Here is a 20,294-nt window from a genome sequence, read left to right on the forward strand (position 1 = left end):
AAGTAGGGAGGCAACCTGCCCCTGTTAAGGGGATGCCAGAGTCCTCAGAGGTGGGGCCAAGGGTCTCAGGTCTCAGAGGCTCCCGGCCCACCCCTGCAGGGCCCTCCCAGGCGAGACCCTGGAGTGAGCCTTCTTTACCCTTCCTCTGATCATCAGGAAGTTGGTTTCCCACACGGGCCCACCTGCCATCCCACTTCCGGGTCTTCCACCCCACCCCCAGTCAGAGCCACGCCCCAGAATGCTCTGCTCAGGTGGGGGGACTGGAAAACCAGTGCCTGAGCAGTCTGCCCTCTACGCCCATGTGATGTGGGGAGTCCCTCCTCAGCTCTGGGTGGCCCATGTCCACGGAAGACCATGCCTGAGGGGCTCTGAGTCTGGGGGACTGTCCTGTCCACCCGCCTCCTGCAGGACCACGGTGTCCCTGGATGACTGCCCCCAGCTCTCCCAGCTGGACCCTGGGGCTCCTCCCCTTATGGGGGGGCAAGGGCCAAACCTGAGGTACTCCCTCAGATCACTGGGTTGGGGCATAAGGGTCTTCCCAGGTCTTGGAGCTCAGAGAAGACCCAGCTGTCTAGCCTTAGGGAGACTGAGAGGCGGCGGGGAGACCCCAGCCATCCCAGCCCTATCTGTTTCCCCTTGTTGGTCACTCTGGGCTCTTTGGTTTGGGGGTGGGAGTCAGGGGCCAAGGGCTGCACAGGTCTCACCCATGAGGAATCTTCAGTACCTGGGGTGGGGCATCCAGGTGGCAGCAGGAGGGACCCTGCCCTGGGCAGGGTGGGCATCTAAGTAATTTGAGGGAGGGGAGGGTCGTGCCCTGCCCTGCCAGAGGCAGGAAGCACCACCATGGGTGGAGGATTCCTTCCTGCGGCTCCGGCCTGACCCAAGTGCTGCGAGGCCTCACCTCCTCCTCAGATGCCCACCCACCCTTGTGTACCTACAGCTGGTGAGGAAGCCCAGCGGTGTTGGCTGGTGCAGGCAGATGAGGGTACCACTTAGGACTGGGCTGGATTGCTGAGACCCTGTGGGGACCCCCTGTCCCCCAAAGGCCCCAGAGAAACCCAGGGTCCACGCCAACTAAGTGGGGTCTTCGTCCAGGGAGTCCTTAGCCCCCGAGCGGTGCTGGAGGCTTGGGCTCTGCTCACCATTCCCTCACATGCGCATGCTTAGGTGGCGATTTCCACAACATTTTGGGGTGAGGGTGGTCAGGCCCAAGGCAGGGGTGGGGGACCAGACTGGGCCCAGACTCCAGGAGTGCTAGGGCTCTTTTCACAGGGGGCAGGTGGGGGGTGGTCTCTAACCATCCGAAAGAAAAAGCAGAAGGCCTCAGTTGTCTTGGCATCTCAGAAGGCAGTTGGATGGTGGACTCTGGACCAAGAGGCCAATACTGCCATTCTGCCCCGGCTCTTTAATGTGCTCCCCTCCACAGGCCCCTGGAAGGCTTACTCCTCCACCGATGCTCACTCTGCACCCACATCCTGGAGGAGCTGGGATCTTCCTGATAAGTCAGAGTTACCAATGCCTCAGCCTCCTGCAGCCCCAGGAGACTTGGGGTGTCATTTTGAAGTTGGTTAGATGGCAAGTGTTCCTGTGGTCCTGGCTGGTGGCCGCCACCAAGCGGTGTCCTGATCCAGGCCACCAAAGGCCACACACCCTGGAGCCTCCTCAAACCTTAGCTCTTTCCACGTGGCAGATGAGAAAGATGAGGCTCCAAGCACCCTGCCTAGGACCCACCTGGATCAACCCTCCCCCGTGGGCGGGTGTGGCTCGGCGTGCCATCGGGGAGCGCCTGGGGGGCCGGCGAGGTTCTGGGCGAATGAAGGGAGGGGCAGAGGCGCAGGGCCGGGGGCAGAGGCTTTATTTGGCTTCGCAAGGCGCGCGGAGCCACATGGGGAAACGGAAGTTCAGAGAGGATGACAGCCTTGCCCAAGATCACCCAGGCAGCTCAGGGGGGCCAGGCCCGCTCCCCAGGCCAGGAGAAGCCGCCACCGTTCGCACCCAGGAGGAAGTGGAGGTTTGCATGGGGGCGCAGATCCCAGGGAGGTCTGGGGAAGGAGGCCTGTGGGCCTGAGAGTCGAGCCGGGAGGCAGGAACCCCCGGGGTCCGTGGACACCTCGCGGCACGGGGTGCGGGTGGGTGTGAGCGCGTCCACTTGTCAAAGGGCGCGGCCTGGGCGTGGAGGGGCGAGGGGATCCTTGCCCCGGAGCACTCGGGACCCGGCCGTGCTCCCACCGGAGCTGGGGCGGAAGGAAGAGAGCGCCCACGGAGGGGGAGACGAAGGGGCGGGAGGGGGCTGAGCGCCGGGGCTCCCAACCCAGCGCCAGGGCGAGGCGAGACCGGGGGCCGGTCCGAGGGCGCGGGGGGCGCGGGCCAGGCCGGGCGAGAAGACAAGTCTCCGGGCCGGGGTCCGCGCAGGAGTCCCTCGGCCCGGCGGGAGCCCTGGGGACGCGCCGTCCGGGAGCCCTAGGGGCGCCCCTTCCGCGGCGGCGCGGGGTCCGGGCGGGGCGAGCAGGGGCGGCGCCAGGCGGCGGTGACGTGCGCGGGGGACGTGCCGCGCGAGCGACCAGAACTGAGTCGCCCCCGGCGCGGCGCCCGGCAGCGAGGCGGGCAGAAGCGCGCGGCGGCGAGCGGCGGCAGGTAGGCGCGGCCCGGATGCTTGGCGCGGGCCTCGGGCCGGGACCCTCCGCGGACCCCGGCGCTGAGTCCGCGCCCGGCGTGGTGGCAGCTCTGAGGTCCGCGCTTCCGCCCCCCTCACCCCTTACTCTCCTGGTCCTGGGGCGCCCGAGGCACAGACGAGCCCCCCACTCCAAGCAGCCCCCATCGAGGGGCCCCGGGAACCAGCTGCACCCTTTCGTGCCCTCAGACCCGGGATGCGCGACCTCGCCTTCCCGGGCCGGCCCCGGTGCCTTTCCGTCGGGCGGCCCTCGGGGGCTGGGCTGTGACCAAGACTACTGCACCCGGCTTCCGAGTTGGTCCCGGGTATAAATAGCTCGGTCTGTGGCGGGCGGCCGGGGCGCGCGGGCTATATTTGGTGGGACTGCCGCCGGGCCCGGGCCCCCTCCCCAAGGGAGTGGGAACACGTGCGCTCAGGGCCGCGGTGCTAATTGGGGGGCGGGGGGGCGGTTTCCAGCCGGCAGTCCTCTCCATCATCTCCCGCTTCTCGCTGCCGCCCGTACACTCACTAACCCATACCTGCCCTCGGGCGACGGTTTCCGGGCGACGGTTTCCACCCCATAACCGGGGCAGAGAGGTGGGGGCCCCCTCCGGATCAGGCTGGACCCCTGGCTTTGCTTCACCCACTTCTCAGACCCCTAGCCCATGGGAAAACCAGCTGGGGCCTCAAGAGCCTCAATTTATTTATCTGAAAAGTGGGTTGATAACTCACCTACCTGGATGTGACTGGAAGGGAAGCAGTTAGTCTGGTGGTGGCCACTGAGGGTAGCTGGAGTCTGGTGAGGGACAAAGGGGCAGCCTAGGGGCCAGAATGCTTTTCTGTCCTAGAGGTGCTGAGCTGCACTTCCGGAGGTGCCTGGGCTGACAGGATCACACTGTGTGATGACCATGGCCAGGCTGGGTGGTCTGAGGTACAGCAGATGGCAGCCAGACCCTCTCCCATGCCACCCAGGCCTGAGGGGCTTGTCTAAAGCCAAAGAGCAAGGGTGGGTGCTGAATGGATGGGTGGGTTCCAGGGTACCCCTGCATCATTCCGAAGGCTCCAGGGTTTGCTAGGCCAGGTGGGTGCTGGGAGGGACAGGGACAGATGCATGAGTGTGTCATGGAGGTTGGACTGGGCCCCTGGGGACAAGCAGTGATTGAGGACTGGATCCCATCGTGGGACGTCTGTCCCCAGAGGGGCCCTGAGGGCACTGGTGGCAGTGCCCAAGCAGGTGTGGAGCCTTCCTGCCCAGCAGTCTGTGGTGTGGACACACCTTGGGGTAGGCATTGGGAGCCTGGTCCCAGTGCAGGCTCTGTAACCACCCCGTGTGACCTTGGGCAGGGCCTGACACCCAGGAGGCAACACTGACTCCAACTGGACACTTCAGTTTGGAGGGGAAGCAACGAGGGGATGTTTGTGCTCCCCAGAGCAGCGGCCCGGGAGTGTGTGTGGACGGGGGCCCAGGGGGTCCCACTCATTGCCAGGCCGTGTCCCCCCTGCCAGGCCAGACTCATTCCAGGGCGGGTCCCCACAGTGACCTGGCTGGTGTGGAGGGGAAAGGCCAGTGCCATCCCCTGGATCTGAGAAGCCTAGAAGGGCGACCCCAGGGCCACAGGCTGGCCCTTCTGGGAGGTGGCAAGTGGAGAAGACGCTGCGCAGAGCGATCGATCCGTCCGTCGGAGGCGCCTCCCGATCAGGCCTGAGGCGCACCGGGCACTGGGCCGGGACGCAGGGGCGGGGCGGGAGCGCACAGGGCCTAGGGCTGCTCCCGGCGTCGCCTCGGCGAGGGTAGACGTGCCGGCCTCAGTCCTCATCTGTGAAATGGGCCGCGCGGGGACGCCGGTCCCAGAGACCCGGAGTCTTCAGTCAGCGTTCCCAGCCCAAGCCGCGCCTACTCGCCCCGGCCCCTCTAGAGGGAAAGTAAAGCCAGTCCCGCCCCAGGGGAGCGTCGGGAGAGGCCGCACGGTTCCCTTCGGCGCGCGGGTCCACTGGAGCCCAGTGCGGGCGGGACTCGCTGCCCCCAGGGACCCCACGCGTGGATCGCGCGCGCCGGCCAATACGGTAGCGGACGGGAAGGGCGCCTACTCCAGGCAATACGGCGGCGGCTCCTCCCTCGGCGCGGTCACGTCCCCCACGTCCCGCGGCCAGGCGAGCGGCCGGGGTGGGGCGGGCGGAGCGTGCTCGCGTCCCACCCCCACCCCACCCCACCCCACCCCCACCCCACCCCACCCCACCCCGTCTCTGCCGGGTGGGAGCCGACCCCCACCTGCCCAGCCGGAAGCGGGGCGTGGTGGGTGGAGCTCAGGGTTCTGAGCTCAGGTTCCTTCCCCGCCCAGCCTTCCTGTCCTCCGCAGCCACCTCCCTCTCTCCCACCTGCCCCCCCCGCAGGCCGGGTGGGGGCGTGGTGGGAGCTGGGAGCCCCGGTGTTGGTGGGAGAGGCGTCTCCTGGCCGTGGGACTTGCTGACTCAGAGACTCCCTTGTTGGCCTTCACCTTAGGGCACTGGCTTTATGGTCGGGGGCTGCAGGGAGATGAGGAATGGGACAAGGTGGCCACGTGGACGCAGAGTGGAGGGTCCAGGCCTGGAGGAGAGGGCCTGGGGCCTGCTCCAGCCTCCACTGCCTCCTGGCCCCTCCTCATTGCCCTCGGAGTCTTCCAGGTGAGGGGGCTCTGACAGGGTAAGCCCAGAAACGTCCCCAGGGCCACTTGCTCATGGTCTCCTCCTTGTCACAATGGGGGATGGTTTTGGAAGGCAGAATGACTCAGAGCGACGGGCTGGCTCTGGGGCACACTGTCCAGTCTGGCGAATGAGGCCAGTGTTTCTGCCTCGCTGGCCCCTGCAAGGAGAGGTGAGCCCACTGGGGAGCTTGTTGGGACACCAGGCATGCACTGGGGGGCTGTGGGGTCAGTGCAGGTGGGGTAGAGGGTCCAGGTCGGGCTTAGCAGGCCTGGGACAGACCCTACAACGGTGCCCACCTCCCACCTCCCCAGAAAAAATCCCAGGCACCTCCCTCCAGTCACAGTTCTGCACACAGGTGGGGGCAGTGCTGCAATGGGCACCTGGGGTCCTGCCCCCAGCCTGGGAAGAGGCCAGGTGCTCTGAGCAGTGGTGCTTTCTGTGCCCCTGGTGGGGGAGGACATCTTGGACCTGTTTGCACAACAGGGGCATTTGGGGAAGGAAGAAACGGGGAGCCCCCCCTCCTCCTGAGGGCACAGCACCCTCTTGTCCACTGCCTGCCCCTGGGCTTCAGGGGCCTCGGGGCTCAAGAGGAGCCAGGTGCTAGCCACACTGGGGCTGTTTCCTTGTTGCTCAGGCATGTCTCCAAGGCCTGGTGGTACAAGAGTCCGGGAAGGAATGTAATTGCCCCCTTCCCGCCCCGCCCACCCAGAGCTGGCCTCCAAGGACTGGAAGTCCATTAGATAACTGGCCAGCCTCCTCTGGAAGGCATACCTACTAAGCCTCTGGGACAGGCTGCAGGCTCTAGGGCCCAGGGCCACCACAGTGAACCCAGCGGCTGATGGACCACAGAGCCGAGGTGGGTGAGGGCACCACCAGTACAGAGGCCTAAGGGGGAGCATGCCAGGGTGCACTGGGGATGGCAGCGGGCCTGTGGGCTGGAGCAGAGTGGCAGAAGGGGGGCCCCAGGAGCTGGGAGAGGCCTACAGAATGTGGGTTAGGGTGGCCAAGGCTGGCCCTGAGGTGGGGGTGTGAGGAGTCATACTGGGAACATGTTTGTGCAAGGTCTGCGCCAGCCCTCCAGGTGGAGATGTGGAGCTGGCAGGGCTGGGCACTGTGGACACCAAGATGGAATTCAAAGCTGGGCTGAGTGTAAGCAGAGAAGGGGGCACTGGTGAGAGGGGGTGATGCAGGAGAATGAGGTCCCGAGTCCTGACCCCAGCTGGGACTCTCACCCAGACAGCCAGTGGATCCATGAGGGAGCAGCTGCAAGGGCCCGATTTGGGAGGGCACAGTGGACCCTCAGATGTGTGGTCTGCTGAACGTCATTCCTAGGGAGCCCTGTGGCACACTCCTCCTCCTGCCGTCCTCTGCTCAGCTCTCAGCTGCCTGGGGTTGTGGGACCTTGACGGGACCTTCGGGGGCAGCCCCTGGAGCCTCGTCTGACCCAGAAGCAGGCACACGCACCCTACCTGGTAGATCAGCTTTCTGAGGCCCAGAGGGCGGGTTATTTCTGGGCTGGGGACGTGGTTTGCATGCCTCCCTGGGAGGGTAAATGTCACTGAAAGGCCAGCGGGTCGGCATGTAACACGGACCTGCTGGCGCTGCCTCCCCCTGCAGTGAGGGTCCCTGACAGCCCCCAAGGGGGGCCACTCCTCCCACCCTGCGTCTAGCCTGGGCAGGGGCAGGGTTTTCCTTGGAACATGAGTCAGCCTGTGCCTTGGTGGCCCTCCTCCCCGAGTGTGGAAGGGGTTGATGAGGCCGATTGGCTCTTGGAAATCCCAGCCCCTTCTTTACACCCCCTGCCCCCAAACACATGCACAGCCCTGCTGGGCAGAATCCCTCTGCCCCACACCTAGAGCCGCAGCCCCTACCTTCTTCCCTGCTTGCCCACCACCCCCCACTGGCAAACTGAAACCTTGCTGAGAAACTTCACTTTAAGGTGGGGCGAACAGGGCGGGGGTGCCATTTCAATGTGGCTGGCACCCCAGGGTACGGGTTAGCTGGGAGAAAGCAGTGTCTGAAGAGCCTCTGGGGTTCCGGGGTAGGTAGAAGAAGTGCCCATGCTGGGCCTTGGTCCAGACGCAGAGGATGGGCCCCTCCCCATGTGAGCCTCACATGGCAGCCACTTGCCCAGAACACAGGTCCCAGAACACGCTGTACCCTCCTGGCCTCTGAGCCTTGGCACCCACCGCCGTCTCCTCACCCTCTGAGATGCTAGTTCAGGGGACACCCCATGTCTCACAGGCAGCCAGCGTCTGTCTCCTGGGGACCTTGGGAGCCTCCAGGGAGGGCCCAGCCACAGCAGGCAGCGGACAAGCAGAGAACGGAGCCTCGAAGGCTGGGGCTCCGCCTGTGAGCGCCAGGCATGGCTGGCACAGCAGGGAGACCTCAGAGAGAGGCCCTGTTTGTTTTGTGACCTTGGTATAATACAGAGTTGGCCTGTTTCTAATTGTTGGTTCCAGACACACTCCCCTCCTTGGCCTTTGCACATCCCACTTGATTTATTTTCAAAAGTGCAATAAATGTGTATGAATGAGCCCAGAACCGAAAACAAGCTGGGATTCTGAGGACAGCCAACCCCTCAGTGCCTCCATGACCGTGACCCCTGTCGTGTGTCCTGGGTCTGGGGTTCTACCTTAGAACTGTGCTTTCTACCTTATACAGTGTCAATGCATCACACTGTATTCCTAAAATATATATTTTTTAGTTTTTTGCTTTTTCTAAAGTTACCCTGCTGTGTATACCTCAGAGACCTTTTAAACTTAACAATAAGGTGGGTAGGGACATCTGCCTTGGTGCCCCTCGTGTGTTTTGGCCAAAGGATGACTTTGCCCCTTTGTCTCATCCCAGGCTCAGGCACATGGCTGCACAGTCGAGGCTGGTCTCTGGAGGAGAGACCACAAGGGTGGGACTACACGGGACCTGTGCTCAGATCCTCCAGGCACAGAGGCCCTTGTCCTCACTCTGTTCCTGTCCCAGGTCCTATGTATGCCTTAGGTGCAGAAATGGGCCACCTGGGGGGCTGTGCCAGGTCACTGGTTTGTGGACATGTTTGTAGGAGGATGGGGGCTCCCTTGGTTGGGGCACCCAGTGTACCTTTCAGCTAACTGTATCCCCTGGACGGCTGTTCAGCGTTTAGCCTCAGAGACAACCCCCGTCTTGCTCACAGAAGTCCAGGAGCCTTCCGAGCACTCGGGGCAAAGAGCAGTGGGCAGGGCCTGAAGACACTGGGGTCTAGGTACCAGGAGAGGCAAGAGCTTCTCTTGCGCTACCCAGAAGTGGCGCCTGTGGCCCTGGCCCAGCTGGGAACCAGTGCACCTCCGGCCCAGCCTAAGGAGGGGGTAGGGCCACTGTTCTGCTCCAGTGGGCTGTGTCTGCCTTGTCATCACCCTGACAGCCAGCTGGCCCCTGGGGGTCCGATCATCAAACAGTAGTGCTCACAGACAGCAGCTACTGCTTGGAATCATCTAGGAGCCCCTTTAAAAAACACCCTCGTACACACACACCTGCTGAATCCGAGCCCAAATCCCTCTTCAGATCACTGACTCAGAGCCCAGATACCCCCAGACTACTGAATCAGGGCCCAGATCCCCCTCCAGATCACTGAATTAGGGCCCAGATCCCCCCAAGACTACTGATTCAGAGCCCAGATCCCCCCCAGATCACTGAATCAGGGTCCCCCAGAGGGCACAGCACCTGTGGCCAGGACGCTCAGGCTTGTCTGGAGGCTAGGAGAGGGGTTCTCATTTTCCACATTCCTTTGCCCTCCACACTGAACCTGTGCTCAGATCGCCCAGGCACAGAGGCCCTTGTCCTCACTCCAGAGTCCTGTCCCAGCCTCCGTGTATCCTTAGATGCAGAAATGGGCCATGCAGCGGGGCTGTGCCAGGTCAAGGAGGAACTGAGGAAAAGGGGCAGGGGGTGGAGCAGGACAGATTATGAAACCCGAGTGGGCGGGCTGGTGGGCCGATAGGAAGGGGGCTGTCAGGCATCACCAGGCTTGCCTGCACCAGGCTCTCCGAGTCAGGAAGTCCTCAGGCATCAGCGCAGGTGGAGTCTTTACACCACAGAGTTGGCAGATGCTATACACCGGGGCTTTTTCTTCCCCCAGAGAGCTGGTTTACAGCGCACCGCCGGTGGGCAGAGACCCGTGCTTCTGTGGGCAGCGGAGCAGGCTGGACTGAACAAGCCCCAGGTCTCAGGACTGTCCTCCCTTCCCCACACCTGCATCGGGAGGCAGACTCTCTCCTTGGAACAGCTTCTATCTGGTGAGGTGGGGGGACCAGGCCCCCAGGCTGACCTCTGGGATCACGGCATTTCCAGAGCTAGCCTCAGTTGGAGGGTGGGGGTGAAGAAGGAAGGGGAGGGAAGGGTCTCCAGCTGGAAGTCTAGCCCCGTGTTCCGTGTTACTGTGCCTCAGATGAGCTAAGTTCCTGGGGTTTAAAAGAGGGAAGTCAACCCTGGGCTGCTGCGGGGTTTGGGGCTGGCATTGGGTGCAGCCAGCTCCCTCCTCGCCTTGGCAGCCCTGGCAGCCTGGGGCCAGAATGGTTTGCTGCAGGGGGCTGGATGGAAGCCCGCCCTTCCCTCACCAGAGGGTTAGACTCCAGCAGCAGGCAGGCGCCTTCCACCTGGGCTTGGCCCTAGTGCCCACCTGCCCAGGGGGCTCTCCTCCCCAAGGCCCGTCCTCCCCACCTGCCTCCTCAGTTGTACTGCTGTCCGCTCCCTGGTCTGGCTGCCCCCCACTGCCCCTACTCCGTCCGTGGCACAGCAGAGCCTCCCCCTCTTCAGATTCTCCCTAAGGGTGCAGTGGGATCAGAGTGGACAGGATCAGAGGCCCGGTTCCCCAGGGTGCAAGAGCAAGGCTGGCCACATCTAGATTTAGGTCCAAGAGACAGCACCCCCAGAGTGGCCCCAGGTCCCCTCTCAGATGCAACCCGCCCGCTGAGGCCTGCTTCATCGCCTGAGGGGACGGGAAGTGCTGGCTGCCAGAACCCGCTGCAGTGGAGGCTGCTTCCCGACACAGGGGAGGGCGGGCTGCTTTCGCCACTGGGGTCTGCCCTCTTCAGGAGGTAACCTGAGACCTGACTGAGCCCAAAAAAGCCACTGCCCTTTAGAGCCAGCTGTGTGGGGGCAGGCCAGGCCTGCGCAGAGGAGGGCGGAGGGGGCTGGAGGGGAGGCTGCAGCTGGCCACCCCAGGTGGGTGAGGGCCAGAGGCAGGGCTCTCGGGTAGCACGGGCAGCCAGCTGGCCCACAGCTGGGCTCCTGCAGGGGGCTGAGGCCTGAAAAAAGGGGCGCCCAGCCCTTAGGTGCCTCTCTGTCCCTGCGCTGCTGGGTGGCCTGACAACCTAGTCAGCCTGTCTTCCTCTTTCTCAGGGACGTGCAACGAGCCCTCCTGGCCATGGGAGGGGCCGTGGTTGACGAGGGCCCGACTGGCATCAAGGCTCCGGATGGGGGCTGGGGCTGGGCGGTCCTCTTGGGCTGTTTTGTCATCACGGGCTTCTCGTACGCCTTCCCCAAGGCGGTCAGTGTCTTCTTCAAGGAGCTCATACGTGAGTTTGGGATCGGCTACAGTGACACAGCCTGGATCTCCTCCATCCTGCTGGCCATGTTGTACGGGACAGGTGAGGGACCATCATGCCCAGGGCAGGGGGTGGGGGATCACCACATGCAGTTCGGGTCAAGAGCCTCACGTGGCAAGAGGGCTGGGGTGGCCAGCGCATCCCCCTGTCTGCAGTCTAGGTCTCTGGGGGCTCCTGTAGGACCAAACTGGGCACAGGCCAAGGGTGTCTGGGACCCTGTCCAAATGGGCTCTATCTGCACACAGTAGTACACAGTCCAGATGACGAGGTTTTACAGATGGTTAGTTCTTGCTGCCTGCACAGGCCAACCAGAAAGGAGACCACTAATGGGGAACTTCCGCTGAAGCCTGCTTTGCTTGGGAAGATGGCGAGTGTGATGCTCCCTGGGCACCTGGTGTCCACGGTGCTCCTGCTGCGTCTGCTGAGCTGGGGCATGGGGTGTCGGGAGGGGAGGGCCAGCCCAGGCCCGCTGCCTGGGGCAGGTCTCTCAGTGATTGTGGGGCGAGGCTGGACTCGGCCCTGCCCCTCAGCTGCTGTCCTTCCCAGGCCCGCTCTGCAGCGTGTGTGTGAATCGCTTTGGCTGCCGGCCCGTCATGCTTGCGGGAGGCCTGCTGGCGTCCCTGGGCATGGTGTCTGCGTCCTTCTGCGGAAGCATCATCCAGCTCTACCTCACCACGGGGGTCATTACCGGTGAGTGGGAGCAGGGCGGCCCATGGTGGCTGGGTGGCAGTGACTCAGGTTGATGGAGAACAGGGCAGTATGCCCAGAGCAGGGCCTCCCAGGGGTGGGCAGCTGTGGGGTGTCCTGTCCCTCAGTCCCTTCTGTCTCTCCTGGGCGTCAGTCAGTGACAGGGACTCTGCTCTATCCACACACTGGGTCTCCTCACATCGACCCCATCAGACACACACAGAACCCTTCAGGCTGGAGCCTGTGCCTGGGAAAACCAGAGGCAGGGCGGGGGGCTGGACAGGCAGGGTGACACCTAACTGCACACCCCTCCTCCAGGCTTGGGTTTGGCGCTCAACTTCCAGCCCTCCCTCATCATGCTCAACCGCTACTTTAACAAGCGGCGCCCCATGGCCAATGGGCTTGCAGCCGCAGGCAGCCCCGTGTTCCTGTGCGCCCTGTCCCCCCTGGGGCAGCTGCTGCAGGACCACTACGGCTGGCGGGGTGGCTTCCTCATCCTGGGTGGCCTGCTGCTCAACTGCTGTGTGTGCGCTGCGCTCATGAGGCCCCTGGAGGCGCCCAAGCCAGGTTCGAGGCCAGGGCCCCAGCGGCCATCCAGGCGGCTGCTGGACCTGAGTGTCTTTAGGGACCGTGGCTTTGTGATCTACGCTGTGGCCGCCTCCATCATGGTGCTGGGGCTCTTTGTGCCACCTGTGTTCGTGGTGAGCTATGCCAAGGACCTGGGCGTGCCCGACACCCAGGCTGCCTTCCTGCTCACCATCCTGGGCTTCATCGACATCTTCGCCCGGCCCACCGCTGGCTTCATCACGGGGCTCAAGAAGGTGCGGCCCTACTCTGTCTACCTCTTCAGCTTTGCCATGTTCTTCAACGGCTTCACCGACCTCACGGGATCCACAGCCAGTGACTACGGTGGCTTGGTGGTCTTCTGCATCTTCTTCGGCATCTCCTACGGCATGGTGGGGGCCCTGCAGTTTGAAGTGCTCATGGCCATTGTGGGCACCCACAAATTCTCCAGTGCCATTGGTCTTGTGCTCCTGCTGGAGGCTGTGGCCGTGCTCATTGGGCCCCCGTCGGGAGGTGAGTGCTGTTGCAGAGCTGGGGCTTGCTACTTCATAGCATAGATCAGCAGGTGTCAGAAGCAAGTGCAAATCTGGGGGGGTCGGGGGGAGGTGTTGCCCCTGGCCCTGGGGACAAGTGGTGGCCTGGGGCAGAGTTGTGGTGCCGCCCCTTTGGGGTGAGGCAAGAGCCAGCTTCGTCATGTTGGACTTTCGCCTTTCTTTTTGAAGGCTGAGCAAGCACTGGAGTGGAATTTAAAATGGTGGGACTAGGGAAGCAGCCTGGCCCAAGCCCCAAGCCAAGCCTCTTTACCTGGGTTTGGGTCTCTCCAGCTGACCCTGTAGCCGCCCCCACAGAACCCCATGAGCACCTGGGCTGCACCTTGGCCCTCTGGCTCCTCTCCCTGACAGAAGGGTCCAGGGGGCAGGGGTGGGGAGGTGCCCAAACCCTCACTGTCTCAGGGTGCTGGGGTCCTTCACGGGCCTACGGCAATGGGCAATGGGGCTGGATCCCCCCAGGTGCCTTGGACGAGGCCCCCACCCCGAGACTCTGCCACCTGTACCCACGAGGATCCAAACCTTCCTCAAAGTCACTCTGGTTTAAGCCTCTGGGTCTGCGCTGCCAGAGGGTGGGGGAGGGCCAGGCCAGAACTCTGCCTCAAGGTCCCTGGGCTGTCCCTGGTAGCGCACTGCCAAGCAGGCAGCCAGTGACTGTGGAGGACGCGTTACCCATGCCCAGACACCACGGGGCATGGGGGAGATTCAGTGGAAGCCTCTGGCCAGAGCTGACGCTGTTCCCTCTGCAGGCAAGCTCCTGGATGCAACGCACGTCTACCAGTACGTGTTCCTCCTGGCAGGGGCCGAGGTGGTGACCTCCTCCTTCGTGCTGGTGTTGGGCAACTTCTTCTGCATCGGTAGGAGGCCCAAGGCGGCTGCGGAGGAGGAGGAGCACCACAAGCCCCCCCCAGACGCAGACGTAAGAGTGGACTCACGGGAGGTGGAACACTTCCTGAAGGCAGAGCCTGAGAAAAATGGGGAGGTCGTTCACACCCCGGAAACAAGCGTTTGAGCCGAGGAGGCCAGCAGGGGTGCAGGGAACTGGACGGAGACTGTCAACGCTCATATTTATTTCACAAACAGGACTAGCTTGGGCAGGGCTGTCGGTGGGGCGCTGGCTGCCTGGGCAGCTGACCATCACCTGATCAATGTTTTTCGGGGGAGGTGGCAGGGTGGGAACTGTGTCATTCCAAAGCAGATCTGTGATGAAGCCAAGCCATGAGGTTACAAACCGTCTGTACCAGGAACCCAGCCTGCTGACCCCAGAGCAGCCCAGGGCCCACCTGGACTCAAGGACCTAGAAACCCCCACTTCAGAGACAACATGACTTTAATCAGGGGCAGGGCTGGGACAGCTGGCGGGGTGGGCACTGCCAAGTCGGCCCTCCCCGCGCCCGTCCTGCCCTGCTCTCCCATGTGATGCCCCAGCCGACCCCTCTCTGAGCCTCTAGGGGACACGGCCTCCCTCTCTTCACTTCTGGAAGGTCTGAAATAAACCTGCGTATGGGAGGAGACTCTCGGAAGGAATGTCTGCCAGGAGGTGCAGGGGTTTTGTTCTCCGTGGGGATAGTGATCTGATCATTCACCCCGAATCTCACTTTCTCAACAACCTGGTTATTTTTACATAGTGGTTCTGGTCCTCATCAGCCCTGTCAGCTTTCTAAGCACTGCTGGGCTAGACCCTGCCTTGCTGGACCCCAGAGAGCTCAGAGCATTCACAAAGGGCCCTGGTGCCGGCAGGGGAGGTCACCGTGCTGCAAGGATGCGGCCCCTGCTGGGAGCCCCTACAAGGTGTGTGCACTAAGCTGAGACATACTTGTGATTTTTGTTCATTAGTGTGTGTGTTTAAACAAAATGATCTTCCTGGTTTCCATCTCTTCAGCCCTCAGTTGGCTGATAGTGGCCCTACATGGTCAGCACCCAGGGCTGGTATTTGCTCCCGTCCTCCTGGTCCAGCCCCACTTGGCCTCGCCCCGGGTACCTCACACCCACCTGCCCTTGTGGCCAGCAGTGGCCTGCGTGGCTGGGAGCCCGGTCAGAGGCCGCTGGGGCCGCCTCAGTAGGTGGTGCGTCGCGGGCGCTGGGGACGGCAGCGGGCACCTTGGCGGGCCGCATGCAGCCGGAGAGATGCCACGTCCCTGCTCCTCTGCAATGAAAAGCAAGGGAGAGCTCACGTCTCCGGCCCAGCTACGGAGACATGGCCGTGAGGGAGCTGCAGCTCCCCCTCCTCCACCCAGCCATCGGGCTCTGCAGGGAAGCCAGGCTCCCGCAGCTCAGGCGCAGTCCCTTGGCTCTGGGCACCCGCCCCATTGCCCCTTCTGGTCTTTCCGTCCCCTCTGCCAGGAGATGGGGCTATGGGTGGTGCTGGTAGTCGCAAGGATCAAGATGAAGCCCTGCGTGTGCTTTCCTGGCCCTGTGTAAGGCGGTAAGGTGGGCCAGTCTGGGCCGCCAAGCCCTCAGGCCAGCCCCTGGGCGAAGCTGAGGCCGGGGTACCACCTTTGTCAGCTCTCAAAGGGTTGGCCCCAAATGTGTTCTCTGCAACTGCCTACCTGAGCCCGAGACTGGGAGGGAAAGGGAGGTGGAGGGTAGCCTGCCTACGCACCTCTCCCCAGCCGCCCCCCATCCCTCAGGGCCTGCTGGGGCTGTTCACACCGGCTTTGCTGGTCATGTGGAGTTATCCCAGGCTCCCTGGAAAGGGCCCAGTACCCTCCACTGGCATCTCCCCTCACTCTCATCCTAAGCTGCCTCAGCCCCTGCCAGCCAGGAGCAACAGGAAGTGGGTGTCCCCTCCTGTCCCCACACCTGCACCCAAACCAGCGATCCCCCAGTCATATTCTGGGGACACTATTAAGTGCTTTTGAGATGGTCAACATGTTGAGGTTCCTCTGCTTGGACTGGGACCCCACAGTTGGACCGAGGCTGGAGTCCCTGCACTCCAGGGTGGGCAAGAGCTCCACCACCCTCTCTGGGCCTCAGGAACATGGGCCCATCTGTCCCTTAGCCAGCACCTTGGTGGAGATGCTAGATGGACCCAAGGCCACCCCTGGCCCTGCCAGTAGCAACAACATCAGCTAGTTACATCATCCAGGGGCTCTACCCAGACTGGGGATTGGGGGTAGAGGGTGAGCAGATGATATTGTCAGCCTAGGTTTCTGGTTCCAAATATTTCCAGCTGTGCCCAAGACATGGAGACAGAGAACTTCCTGTCTTCAGGAAGGTGTGGCCACCAAGGGCCCTAAGAGGAGTTGAGGAGAGCAGTCAGTACTCTAGGGGACCAGGTGACCATGGACAGGGCTGCCCCTCACCCTCCAGACATCCCTGCCAAAGGAGACTCATACCCAGCATCCTATGAAGACTCCCTCACCACCACTGACGCAGACACTATGCTGAGGCCACTCTCAGTGGGTCCCTCGGCCCCTCCCCTCCTCAGAGGGTGCACACATCACTCTAAATCAGAGGCAAGGGGTACACGAGCAAGGGCCAGAGCTGGGGGAACCTGCCACACACACACACACACGTAATGGTGTATGCAGAAGAACACCTGGGAAATGCATGGAGGGCCCACGCTGGGGGAGCCTGGGGACAGGACCAGAAAGGGCCTGCCAGGCAGGCAGACCCTGCCATTCTGTGGCTGCCCGAGGGGCCTGCTGGTGACACTCCAGGGAGCAGCTGCTGAGACCTGCAAGGCCCACTCATGGGGTTTCCTGAGGGACTGCCCAGTTCTTCCCAGCACCTAAACTGTATCCTCAAGGACACAGAACATAGCGGACACTCCCCTGTAACCTCAAACACACCTTTACAAGTAGGATGGCGCCAAAGACAGGCACTACTTCCAGAGGTCACACCAGAAGGAGGCAGGAGCAGGACAGCAAGACAGGTCCCCTCCTCCAACACAGGGGTTCCAGGAGGGGTTCCAAGCACCCCTCTGTGGGGGTGAAGCCTAGGGGAGGGTGGGAGGTGGAGGCCAGGCCAGGACCCAGAGCACACTCATCCTGAGCAGTGAGCCTGTGACCCCAGTAAGGAAGACAGAGGTGGTGAGTGCTCTCCTAGCACCAAGGGGCCAGAGAACAGGATGGGCTGGCTCTGAGCAGAAGGCGTTGGGGGTCACCCTCTTGGTCTCAGTGGCAAGGTGAGAAGGGATGGGACAAGGAAGAGCTGGCTCTCTTCCAGGGACTACCAGGCACAGCCAGAGAGGCAGAAGAGGGAGGGAAGTGGGCAGGAGGTGGGGACACAGCTGCCCCTCCCATCCTTGGGGCAGAAGGGCAGGAATGCATGTCTCAACGGGGCTGCCACCAATTTCCCTCCAGCTCACACATACAAGGCCAGTCTGTTCCAGAAGGCTCCAGCATCAAGTGGATGTGGACCAGGAAGTGCCACAGTTGCCAGGGCATAGTGCTTGGGGAGGGAAGCTCAAGAGCAGATGCAGGTGGATTAGGAGTTTGAGAGGGACCCCCAGCCAGACCTCAGAAGGGATGCAGGAGAGCAGCCTGCAAGCTTGTGGAGGAGAGGGGTAGCTTCCAGGGAGGTGTCTCTTCAGGTGTATCCAGCGGCCGCCTGCCCCTCACCACCTTGTCAACAGCGCGGCCCATCTGGAGCTCGCTGGGCCGGGGGAGGGCAGGGCTCTTGAGCTTCAGCAACTCAAGTGGGAGACGGAAGCCAAGGCCATGGGCACAACTGACAGCAGACAGATAGATGCTGCCTTCTCAGATGCTTTGCCTACTGCTGCTGAGGACCACACCAGGGGAGGGGACAGTGCCTAGGCATGGGACATCATAGTAGTGGGGGAACGACAGGCTTGAGCACTGGTCCACACAGGGGCCCACTGGGAGCCACCTCACAAGAACCGTGTGCACCCCTCGTGGGCAGCAGGAATGCGGCATCATGCCAGCACCTCACTGTCCACTCCCCAGAAAATCAGCAGGCAGAAATACTTTCTGGCAGTGCCGCCCCGAGGGTCATGGAGGTCAGGGGCCCATTTCATAGTGATTAAGCCAGGGGAAAGGAGATCTTCAGAAACCCCAAAGTGGACGCGTGTGTCTGCATGGCCCACACGGGTGTCAGCTCCGGAAACATGACAGCAGCAGCTGTGTCCCCACCATATCCCCAGTCTCACTCTGTCTGCTCCCAACTGGTTCACACCACCACCAGCAGGCTGCGAGAGGACAGACCTGAACGCCCATTCTCAGAAAATTAAGTTTTCATGTGGTTAATCCACACACACTGAAAACTCAAACTGATGAAATAAAGACCACATGGCAGGGGCAGGGAAAAGGTAGAAGTCATCATGAATTTATTATTTACACGGTGGTCAAGTACACACACACAGTGTTCACACAAACGCGTAGTTTAGAGACTGGCCACCGATACACAGGTTGATACAGATATTCCACTACATTTCTGGGAGGACAACAACCGTCCACAAGCACACCGCTGAGGACTCAAGATCAGAGCCCACCTTCCAAATGGAATCCGGCAATTTCACGCCGAAATCTGGAAGCAGAATGTGGGAAGGCTGCCCGGTCTCATCTCTGACACTACATGGGGGGGCTGCAGCTGCTAACACCTCACCAAGATGGGGAAGCCGACCTCTGAAGGTAGCATGGGGCCACAATGAAAGCCCCAAACTCGCTCTGACCCACCCAAGCTCCTTGTGCACTCCAGAGACACAGCCCCACCTGGCCAAGTCCCCACACCCCAAAACACTTACACAATAGCCCACTCAGGATACAGAAAACAGCAGACAGCCACACTCTGCACTATCAACGCACACCACTCCTGTACCAGGGGACTTTGGGGGTGGGAAGGGAACTTACAGATGCCAATACCTTTTAGGTCCCTACCTTCCTATGAGCGCCCCAGTTTTCAAACAGAACACTCTGCAGTGGGGTGAAAGAAGAAACATGAAAGTATCTATGAATATATACTGCACCTCATTTCCCGAGATGGGGGACTCCTTTCTACTGGCTGCTACCACCACCTGGTGCCTCTGTTACAAGACAAGGGTGAAGGGAGGAGTGAAGAGCATCTCAGGAAAACCCCCAGGAGCCTGGCCACCTCAGGATCTTTGTGGCAAGACTCAGCGCCACCCCACTTCTTGACCTCTGGGGTTCACTTTGTCCCAACCAAGGTCATGAGAGTGCATGACACCACACCCTGCTGGATGATCAGGTCATGCAAGTCCCCCACTTCTTCGCACTTCAGAGTGGATTCCCTTGGCCCCGCTGGCCTTTCTGGGCAAACCCGGCACCTGGGGCGGCCGGCCACGTCCCTGGTTTTGAGCACACAGATGTTAACACAGACTAGGGGTCAATCTGCATGGGTGATATTTACAGTCTGTTTAGAAAATTCTCAAATTCAAAGGCATTGAGGCAACGACCACCACCAAAACCACCACACACGACCCCAGGGAGGGGTCCGATGTCTCCTGGTTGGCAACCCTCTCCTGAGGGCTCAGTGACACACACACAAAGCATCGACTTCCGTGGTCTTCAGTGCTCGGCCTCCTTCTTGCCACGTCTGGGAAGATGAGGTGGCAGTGCTGCTCTGCCGGGAAGCACCCGCCGTGCCCTTGCTAACTGCTCTGACGATTCCAAGAATCCTAGTGGGTCCGTGTTGTGCAGGCATTTTAGTTTACGGTGGGGAAGGGAGAGTGACAGCCAAAACTAGGTTAATGAGGTCACAAGACACACAGCACACACACGTTACTTACATACACGGATACATGTGATAATTTCTGATGAGAAAATTCCCTCTGCACAGCAGACCGCACAACACAACAAAGACACCAAGCACAGATCACTGAGATCCGCGTTGTGGTCCACGCCCCGTCTCACTCCACTCTACACGAACTCCACGGCAGCATCTCTGTTTCAGGACTCTTTAAAGTCAACGTCTTTTTAAGACCGCAAAAAGACAAGAAAGAAACAATAAAAAGACAGATTTCTTTACACAGATTTAAGCCAATAATTTTTAGCAAAATGATACAAAACTGTCTTAACCAAGTAGAAGATCGGTAGTTACAGTAGACTCGTCAGGGAGCAGGGCGTACCACCACTGGAGGGAGAACTGAAAGGCCCGCGGATGGGAGTCTGATTCTCTCTGCGATTGTCTCTCACTCTGCTTTTCTTCCCAGCCCCGTCAGACCCGAGTTCACTCACGGCGGGGGCTCAGGGGTGGCCCCTGGCGACAGCAGCGCTGGGAGTCTGTCGGTCTAGTTTGTCTTTTGTTTCCCCCCGGGCATCACTGGGGGGTGGCCTGGAGAGCTCCCGGTGTTAGCGTTTCGGTTCTAGACCGGGGGCGTGTCACTAGGAAAGCCATTGTAAGAGGAGATCAGCCATGCATTGTGTGTGCCCTTCAGAGCAGAAAGGAGCGTTCTCATCGGTGCACGACAGACTGAAGACCACTGGGAGCCACCCGACCAGGAATCTGTCGGAGCCAAAGCACAAGAGAAGGTCAGCATGAGGCCAGAGCAAAGGGCCGGTCAGTCTTGGGAACAAAACACCAGTGACAGCACCTGGGAGAGAGGGGATACCGATGCCGCCTGGCCCCACACTGGACGCCCGCACCCCTAGCCATTCCAGAAGGT

At 61.5% G+C, this 20,294-nt stretch overlaps 2 protein-coding genes across 9 annotated transcripts in view; one reads left to right on the forward strand and one right to left on the reverse strand.

Moving 5' to 3' along the window:
• Positions 1–1,924: 1,924 nt before the first annotated feature.
• SLC16A3 (solute carrier family 16 member 3) lies at positions 1,925–14,232 on the forward strand. 6 transcript variants are annotated; one of them, XM_046677486.1, is made up of 6 exons: positions 1,925–2,011; positions 9,444–9,600; positions 10,706–10,953; positions 11,458–11,601; positions 11,917–12,675; positions 13,460–14,232. In XM_046677486.1, the coding sequence occupies exons 3-6, from the start codon at positions 10,731–10,733 to the stop codon at positions 13,720–13,722; spliced, it is 1,389 nt and encodes a 462-aa protein (XP_046533442.1). In that variant the 5' UTR covers positions 1,925–2,011; positions 9,444–9,600; positions 10,706–10,730; the 3' UTR covers positions 13,723–14,232. The 6 variants fall into 6 exon arrangements, with proteins under 6 accessions (XP_046533442.1, XP_046533439.1, XP_046533438.1 ...); XM_046677483.1 differs by lacking the exon at positions 1,925–2,011 and adding an exon at positions 2,521–2,634; XM_046677482.1 differs by lacking the exon at positions 1,925–2,011 and adding an exon at positions 5,049–5,311.
• CSNK1D (casein kinase 1 delta) overlaps positions 13,777–20,294 on the reverse strand; it is a 38,315-nt gene continuing 31,797 nt past the window's right edge. For 2 of the 3 annotated variants that reach the window (XM_046677488.1, XM_046677489.1), the window contains one exon: positions 17,978–20,134. In XM_046677488.1, coding sequence (XP_046533444.1) covers positions 20,084–20,134 — 51 coding nt within the window. In that variant the 3' untranslated portion in view covers positions 17,978–20,083. Of the gene's footprint in view, positions 13,911–14,701; positions 14,856–17,977; positions 20,135–20,294 lie in introns of those variants that run through there. The other variant, XM_046677487.1, reaches the window with a different exon arrangement.

Source organism: Equus quagga, chromosome 11 (assembly GCF_021613505.1).
Source record: "Equus quagga isolate Etosha38 chromosome 11, UCLA_HA_Equagga_1.0, whole genome shotgun sequence".
NCBI classification, from domain to species: Eukaryota; Metazoa; Chordata; class Mammalia; order Perissodactyla; family Equidae; genus Equus; species Equus quagga.